General features: G+C 38.7%; 1 protein-coding gene across 1 annotated transcript in view; it reads left to right on the top strand.

Annotated features, from left to right (window-relative positions):
- Positions 1–9,883, top strand: part of LOC126406524 (inactive pancreatic lipase-related protein 1-like) — a 69,786-nt gene that overhangs the window by 9,937 nt on the left and 49,966 nt on the right. Inside the window, exons 3-5 of the mRNA XM_050070838.1 lie at positions 883–1,002; positions 8,463–8,597; positions 8,908–9,016. Coding sequence (XP_049926795.1) covers positions 883–1,002; positions 8,463–8,597; positions 8,908–9,016 — 364 coding nt within the window. The remainder of the gene's footprint in view (positions 1–882; positions 1,003–8,462; positions 8,598–8,907; positions 9,017–9,883) is intronic.

Genomic DNA, 9,883 nt, shown 5'->3' on the forward strand with positions numbered 1-9,883 from the left:
TCAGATAAAGAGTCTCTGAGTTGTTTGGGGCCAAGAACAATAACTTCAGTTTTGTCTGAATTTAACATCAGGAAATTGGTGCTCATCCAAGTTTTTATGTCTTTAAGGCAGTTATGGAGTTTAGTTAATTGATTACTTTCTTCTGGCTTCATCGATAAATACAACTGAGTATCATCCGCATAACAATGGAAATTTATAGAGTGATTTCTAATGATGTTACCTAAAGGAAGCATATATAGAGTAAATAGGATTGGTAAACTAATTACAATTTTGTGGTCAAAGGTCAAAGTCAGTGTGACCTCACAAACTATGTTTTTGGCTATAACTCAATAATCTATATGCTAATTATGACAAAACTTCACACAAATGCCATTTTATATCCAAAAGGTCAAAGGTCAACTTCACTGTGACATCATAATGTTCTGCATAAAACACATTTCAGTCCATTATTCAACATCTCTCAGGACAAAAAGGGAAATATTTGGATAGATACTGAACTGGTGACACTGGGTATCCTCCTTGAAACTGTGCAGATTGTATAGATGTTCTCTGCAGTGTGTGCAGTGTATTGGTTTATTTCAGACATGGATGTAAACTGCAAGAGAAGCTTGATTGGTGTGCAAAGGCATGCAACTGCAGGGCGGTTATTCTAGTTTTTATTTAAAACAAGGCTGTGGATTTTATCATAGGTCACTTTCGTTGAAACTGCTTAAAGAAGAAATCTCTTTGCACCCACTATGGACATAAACAATTACAACAGATAATACTTTTAATGTACATATCTACATGTGAGTATTGTATTAAGACAGACTTGGGAAAAAAGTAAACCTATCATTTAGGCTCTCAATGTGTTCATCATGGCTTTTATATTGAAACTTTCAGGAGATCAAGACTGACAAAACCATCCAGGCATCAAACTACGGTGGGATGAGAAAGACGCAGTTCATCATTCCTGGTTTTCTGAAAAAAGAAGATGAGGACTGGCCACAGGAGATGTGTAAGGTAAGGAGGCACATGTTGAAAAACTTCTTCACTGACGATCTTTGAGAAATACTAGATGTGAAGAACACACAATAGCAGTTTGTTCAAGGGGCTTCATAAAAAAATAAATAAATATGTGTGTTACACTGTGTGTTACTGAAACTTGTAACTTTGAATTAGACTCTGACCTTCAAGACATTTAATTGAAAAACAACACCACATTTAATTTTTATTTTCTTGTAGGGCTAGATTTAATCTAGTCTCGTCAAAGACATGGTAATGTCAATTTTCTTAAGCCCTTTTTAGATAGGAATTGTGCAAATACGCAGGAAAGCCCAATCAGTCTTTTTTCAGCATTGGCAGTATAAAAACAAAATCCGGGAGTGAGGCAAAATGCCGCCTACCTATTTTTGTTTATACAGAATTTTTTTTTCGGGGCAATGGGGGGCGTGTAGCTCAGCGTGTGACGTAAGCAGTGACGTGGGAGGGAAGCCGCGGCTAGTCAGTCCTTCGGCGATTCTCTCGTAAGTCTGCCCATTCCTCACCTTTCCCGTCATCTGATGGTTAATAACCTCTTCGTTTGCGAGGGCAAGGAAGCTGCGCAATTCCTTGTCTCCCCAGTTGCTCATCTTTACAGTGTCTGTCAGGTTTGCGTTTCCCTATTGCTACTAGCTGCTCGCTAATTCCTGCTATCAGCTGTTTCCTGTTTATCCACCGCCAGTGGCTTGCACGTGCGGCGTCATCAACAGCTCCTCCCACAAGTCTTTAACAGCCCCTCCCATTGCGGAAGGCCGCCTCGGTCTGTTTAAACTAAAAGGGTTCCGCCAATATGACGCCTCGGTCTGTTTAAACTAAAAGGGTTCCGCCAATATGACTACCCTACGAGGGAAAAAATTGGGCACCTCAGATCCACTCACCAATCCGGCTCTGTGTGTCTAAATGCTCGCAGCTTGCCGGCCAAACGGCCCAACATTCGCGGAAAATCTGGCAGCGTAAAAGGGGCTTTAGAAAAGGAAAGAAGCATTTTGGACTTTCAATTTCAAAAGTTTATTTGCAGGAGGAATGAATGAAGAATTCTCAATTAATTACTTTTTCTAGTGGTTCTCAAATATCTCTCATTTATGTGATTTTGTAGTGGTTCTCTTATGACTCTACATATAGCACCTTATCAAAAGGTTTTCTTAAATTGGTGTTTTTTTCATTAAAATTGTTTATGAAATGTGTGTCAGGCCAAATAGGCACATTTTGGGTTTGAGCCTCTCCTGTGCATCACAAGTGCTATCTTTAATTTGTACCGCTTCTGTGAAACAAAATGGTGTCACCCAGGTCTCTCATTTGACATGCTTCTTTGCCAGTCTGGGACAATGACTGGCTTGGAGCCACATGACCATATACCCACCCCACCTTTGCAGATACACATTTGACCATTGTGTGTATGTATATGACTGGTTGTTTTTAATTTTTTTTTCATTTCTTCCTCATCTAAATGCTGTTTGTGATGTGTTTCATGATGACCTTGATGAAGGCCACAAGCCAAAATGTGTTAGTCTTGCAGTAAAGTTGTTCTTAACACTACAAGTGTTACTGGAGTTTCAACAGCTCTGGTCTTTAGGGCTGTAATACCCACTTTATTCTGTAGATGTGATGATTCAAGAACATTACTATATCTTTTCAGAATAATTTAACTGAACTTGAACTACACACTCAACCTATGCAGCATAGACAGAGTAAAAAGTTCAAGTTAAACTAATTGATTCTAAGAATATATAGTGAAATGTCACACATACTCTAAACACATATCTACAGACAAAGTGAAACAGTTGAACTGTGTTGAAATGTTAAAAATATTCTGTAAACTTTCAGCAGGACTCTGAAATAAAATGTTACCAACATTTTAATTCAGCACATTAAGTTTGCCTTCAACTGCTGAGGGGCTAATGTTGACTTTTGTCAGAAAGGGCTTTCTGGCAGAAAGCCTGAAGGGAGAACTTGTTCATTGGGCTAGATGAAATGATTCAGCACTGATAGGAGTCATCTTGTAGTCAAAGTGAGAGACATGATTTTACGGATTGTCATCTAATAATAGTCCATACCCACTGGTAGCTTTATCACCTTCTATGCCAATCCTCAATGCCTATGTGCAGTTTCACATAGATTGACCACGTCAGTGAGTAGAAAAACAAGGGACAGACAGAATGACTGACTGACAGAATTACACACTGACAGTTTCCGTGATTATGTACAGCATACCATGACTTAGTCATGCCAAAAATTAGAAGAAAACAACAACATTTGGCCACAGGGGGAGCCACAGCAATTGGTCGCATTTTAGCCATTTTTAAGCATTTTTCTGTTGTTATAGCACCACCCAGTTGCCAATTAGAGTTAAATTTCTCCAGTCACCTTGAGGCGTCCTGTTCTACGTATCTACCAAGTTTAGTAAAAATCAATATGGCGGTTAGGCCTAGATAAGAAATTAGCTCTCTAGCACCCCCATTTTGTTTGATGGGGTCAATAATGGAGGGGTCCCCTCAGATTATGTGTGGTCATATGCCTACAAAGTTGCGTGTTGATCGGTGAAACCCTTGAGATGTTATACACCTTTATGTGATGAGCAACGCCCTCCACAATATTCTTTGCCTTATAGAAGCTCAGTTTTAGTAAGTTTTCCAACTTTTGCCAAGAGGGAACTTTAGATATTGGTCCCTAGATTATGTTCACCGAGTTTCATGCAGATCGGTCAAACTTCCTAGGAAGAGATCGATTTTAAGTGTTTTTTAAATAATTGAAAATGGCGGAAAATCTGTATAACCGGAAGTTATGGGTTCGTGAGGCAAATTTGTTCCTCATGAGGAGAGGCATCTCTGTGCAAAATGTCATGTCTCTACGACTGAAATGCCCATTCAAAGTTTGCAATTTCAATCGGTTGCTATAGCGCCCCCCTTTCATTCATTCACCACTGTGCCAAATTTCACATGGATTGACCCAGTCAGTCAGGAGAAAAACGTGGAACGAACACACACACACACACACACACACACACACACACACACGTTTTCGTCATTAAATAGTAAGATGGTTTGCTGCTTGGATCAGTTAATAATTCTGTATGGTACAATATTTCACATGCTAAGAATCACTCAGTATATTAACTCAGTATAATCTTTGTAAAGGTTCTCAATTGTCCAGCTCACTGGATATTTTGAAGTCTTGAAATCACACATCTAAGAGGCTTCATCAATATGGAAGTCATTTATGAAAATGTCCTCTAGACATTATTAAACAAACACTGAGTATCACATGAAGAGAGACATCAAAATACTGACTTGGCCTGCCCTGGTCCCAGTTTTATTTCAGGAATTATTGACATTAGATTCGATAATGGTGGGATAAGGGCATAAAAGCAATACGCACACTGACCCAAGGAAATGAATTCAAGAGTTTTGGAGAACTACAGAAGGAATCTCAAATAGAAAATTAAGATCTCTACAGATATTTTCAAATAAGAGATTACAGTGACAGAAAGATTAAACCAGGAATATCTGAGGAGGGCAATGCAGTTATGAATATTCTAATTGATGCTTATAAATAGGGCAGTAAAAAAGTAATTTCCAGATTATATCAGGGCCTTCAGAAGCAGAAAGGGAACAATACTGAATATATTAAAGTTCAATCAATCAATCAATCAATCAATCAATCAATCAATCAATCAGTCAATCAATCAATCAATTTTATTTATAAAGCCCAATATCACAAATCACAATTTGCCTCACAGGGCTTTACAGCATACAACATCCCTCTGTCCTTTAGACCCTCACAGTGGATAAGGAAAAACTCCCCAAAAAAAACCCTTTAACAGGGAAAAAAAAACCGTTAGAAACCTCAGGAAGAGCAACTGAGGAGGGATCCCTCTTCCAGGACGGACAGACGTGCAATAGATGTCGTACAGAACAGATCAGCATAATAAATTAACAGTAATCCGTATGACACAATGAGACAGAAAGAGAGAGAGAGAGATGCAGGACAGACGGTAATGACAGTAGCTTACAACAACATTAATGAAAGTAATAATATTATCGTTATAGTTCTGGCTACTGTGGTACAATATGTTGAAAGTATATATTAGTATCTGGCAGTATACATGTGTGATAATAATCATATGTGTATAATAACAGTAGAAGTATGACTAATGGCTAATGATGGCAGCAGCAGCAGCAGGAGGCATCTGGCAGGACCACGGCAGCAGCACAACAAAGTTAAATGGGAAAAATTATTAGAGACAGAAATATCACAGGAAGACTGGCATTCGATAAAACACAGCACTCATCCACAATCTGTAAGAGATGGAGAGAATTTGGCTGGAAAAACTTGATCCGCTTCTTCGTCACACCCCACATTAAGAGCAAACTATCCCAGTCACAACAGTAGTGTTGGAGACAGTGCGGACACATGAATGCCAATGGACCATGGACATGTCCGAAACTCAAATATTCAGAGAAAAATATGTTCAATTCTAAAAAAGATTTTGGGATATGAAATACCTATTGATGTCAAGGTCCTGTATTTCAGTGCAATAAGGAAAGATGTGATTAAAAAAAAGATTAGTATTTGTGTAAAATACTATTTATTGATACTAAGACAGCAATTACAAAGAACTGGTCTGATTTGAAAAAAATCTGAGCCTCAAAGCCTTAAACAATGGATAGACATAATCAAGGAGATCTTTATAATACAAAAGATTCTCTGAGGTCTAGAGGAGCAATATTCCTCAGAAAATGGGAGAAACAGATTGTCTTTATTTTAGAAGATGTGAACGCAGCTTCACTGTGAATGTCTCTGGACAATAAAAGCACATTTAATACGTGGCCTCATGAATACTCAACTGGTGTGCCCCCACACAGTGTTTATGTTTTGTCTAAACATCGAAAAATATTTTAAATATAAAGTTAAGAAAAAAATAGCGATCTCCACTGTATCAAGTTTCCTGCCCATACACCTGTCCGATTAAGCACGAGCAGCACCACTGAATCAAGTTTCCCGTCCATACACCCGTACAACCAATCAACAGCAGCACCACTGATTGGCTCACAAAGTTGTCAGTCATGTTGTAAGATTCCTGTTTTATAGCATTAAATAACTAATTAAAACCAAACTCAGAAAAACAAACACTTGAATATACAGCACAATGATAAAAACTACCTTATCTGACAGAAACCATCTCTGGGAAAAATGTATCTGATGTGTACATTGAGTTTTTAGTTTGGCCCATATCCCATTCATTAACATGGAGGACGGGCTTTATGACCTGTACTGCAGCCAGCCACCAGGGGGAGATCCAGATGTTTTGGCTTCACTTTTGGGGGGCTGTCATGTCATCCATCTTTGTATACAGTCTATGGGTTCATCCCAATATCACTCCTCTATCCTCTATCCTCAGTCCAGACGTTGCGTAGGGTCATAAAAATCCGGTCATAATCTATTTTTACTGGTCATTTTAATTTTTGTTTTTAAATGATAATAAAGATATTCAAAGACATTTAGTTTTCATTCGTACGTTTTTAATAAATCCAACAAGCAAGTTATAAAGTGTGCATTAATAAGGACATGAATGAAAAGATGAACAGGCATCCACACACTGCAGTGCTTCAGTACGGCGTCTGGTCTATTTTTCACGTGAGCCATGAGCGCTTCTGTCAAGCTGGACAGAGCGGATCGTACCAAACAGGAAGACGGACACAGAAAAGACGAGAGAATCCGGCCAATTTTCAAAATAAATAACAGCATGCACTGAGGAACGTGAGGAGAAAATACCATGTTTATAATTTAAAATAACACAGTGCATAACCGAACACATTTTTCAATACCCTAATCACTTCATTACAATTTTAATTTTGTGTCACCGAGCCTACAGACATAACTACATAAATAAAATGGTCAGAACAATATGCCCTATTCATTCAGGTGTTTATCCAACACGCTCAATACATGGACATGCAATGACAAATTGTCATTAACTTATTACGTTATAAAAAACGATTAAAATATGGACTTACCCATGTTTAAAATGACCTGCTGAAGTGAAAAAACGAGTACTGACGGGAACAGACGAGTGGAGTCGATGTTTAACCGGCGCGGAGAGCACAGGAGAAATGCGCTGCTTGTGTGGACAGTCAAGCGACTTCTCTGCAGCACTACCGCATCTGGTGTGTCCAGGCTGTTATGTCAACAACGCTACATGAAGCAGATGAATGATTTTTTCTCTGCAGTGTGAAAACGGCAGCCACTTAAACCACTGACTCCGCCGGCAAGTAGGCAGGGGTGGTAATTGCAACAGGTCAAAATGGCCGACGGCCTTCAGATTTTCCGGTCATTGTTGTAAAAAGACGGTCAGTGACCGAGAATATCCGGTTAACGCGACCCCTGCCTCAATCACATGATCCGGAAATCGATTTAGACTCGCCATCTTGTAGGATGTCTCAATTCGTTAAATGCGCTAGGAGGAGTCGAAGAGTCAAGGAGAGAGGAGGCTTTCAGAGGAGAGGGAAGCGAGGATACACGAGTGCAGCCTTCGTGGAAGTCTTTTACCAACTGACACACCCCCCTGATTGGATATCAGATATTGATTGGACAGCGCAGTGCTGCAGTTGATTGGACTGATCTGTTACATCTTAACATCACAGGAGTTTCATACCAGAGGGAAGACAGATAAGAAATTAAACTTTATTTTCTGGGAGCACAAACGACTTTCTTCATTTATTAGAAAGATTTTTTTCTTCACAATCTGCTATTTCCCTCATCAACTTTTATTATGGATACAATCAAAGTCAAGAGAGTCTGTCTGTCAGCAAGAAACACTTTTTACATCACAGACTGTCACTTCCATTCAGTCACACCTGAGGATGATTATTCCTGAGCATCGGGTTGATGAGTTACAGAATTTTAATTTTCCCTGAAACATTTGGCCTAATAAATCATTTCCAGTGTTCAAAGACATCGTGGTCATATTCTGGGTTATTAAATAATTAATTCACAGTCAGAATATCAATAAATACAGATACAAATAATGAAAGGCCTTAATCATGTAAACACATTCTGTGACTGAGCAGGACACAGTACATATTATAAATACAGAATGCAGGTTGTTGTTCATGTGCAGGTGATTGTTAGACGGAGAGAAAACACTACTGCTCTGCTACTGAGAACTGTATCTGTATCTTTATCATCATATATAACATTATGTGATAACTTTATCTGTATCTTTATCATTATATATGTATATATAACATTATGTGTGTGCAGCAACAAACTCCATTAAAAGTTCCTATAGCTGTTAATAAAGCCTCCTAATTAATAAATATCAATAAATAAATAAATCTTTGCTCATTTACCTAGTAGGGGTAAGTATGAAAATCAGCTTTTGGATATTGGGTTAACTTTAACCATAGATTATATTAAAACTGTGTATTTGTTGCTGTTTCTAGGTTGTGGTAAAGAAGGAGAATGTGAACTGCATTGCTGTGGAGTGGAAGAAAGGTGTGAAGACTCAGTATGCCCAGGCTGCCAATAATGCCAGGGTGGTGGCTGCCCAGGTGGCATTCATGATCAAATTCCTCATGGTAAACATGGCACCCCGTTAACTGTCACTACGAGCACAGGATATACAGTACATCCTCATACACAGAGTGTATGTTTCATTGTATGTGAAACTTTTCATATTACTTTAAATAGCTCAGTATCAGTTTAATAACAGAGGCCAAAGAATAAACTCAAAATGACACAACAGAAAGAGTGAAATATATATATATATATATATATATAATATAATAATATATAATATAATAAATAGTATGATAGTTTGGTAGACATCATTATCATCCTCATCATCATAATTATCTTTGCATTTAACAAACATGTTCCATGACACAGGACACCTACAAGCAAAAGGCTAATAAGTTCCATATAATCGGACACAGCCTTGGAGCTCACATAGCAGGAGACGCTGGTAGCAGGACCACTGGCCTTGCACGCATCACAGGTAAACTTGCCACAGTAGTCATACTTTATAATGGTGTGTTAGCTGAAGTCACTCACTGTTTAGAGACAATGGTCTGCTATTCTACATTCTTTTGGACTCTGGTCTATTTGACAATGATATATGTGTTTTCTCGAAATATAGTGTGTTTTTGTGATCATGTGTGAAAATATTTAGGTAATTGAGTTTTTAAAAAAATAATATTTTTCATTATTATTACATTTTGTGAAGGTGTATTAAAACTAATGCATAATATTATTAAACTGTATTTATTGACATTGATTACCAGTGTTAGGATCACTGGACTCCACAGATGATTTGTTCAGTTGTGTAAACTGACATTTCCTGTTTAGCCCACTCACAACTGACAGCTGAGACCTTTTTGTTCTTCAGACAAAAGACAGCATGAAGGAACTCAGATTCCCACAGTCCCCTATTTTTCACACCTATGTGTGAAAACCTTCCTTAACAAAAACACAGCTCCCATTGGGTTTGCTCTCTTTGTCCTGGGGAGAGTTGTTGGTGCTGAAGGATCTGCCTGCCCCTCATCCGCTTTTTCTCACATTTCTGCATGCTCACAGCAGAAAAGAATCCCTGTCTGCCGAATGGCTCTCTGAATGTTGCCTGCTTCAAGTAAACACAGAACCCTTCTAAATGGTAAAAGGTACTAGGCAAGTAAGCACCTGCAGCAGACACATGGGGCCCTATTTAGATGGTCTAAAACGCAAAGCGCCAGGCGTGCAGTGCATGGGCGTGTCCCAGTCACTTGCTAGTTAGACAGCGCGTTTTCAGACTGTGCGCCATGGCGGAGAGTCTAAAAGGGTTGGACTTACTCTGTGAATTAGTCATGGGTGTGTTTTGGGCGTATCA

This window comes from Epinephelus moara, chromosome 19, assembly GCF_006386435.1.
Source record: "Epinephelus moara isolate mb chromosome 19, YSFRI_EMoa_1.0, whole genome shotgun sequence".
NCBI classification, from domain to species: domain Eukaryota; kingdom Metazoa; phylum Chordata; class Actinopteri; order Perciformes; family Serranidae; genus Epinephelus; species Epinephelus moara.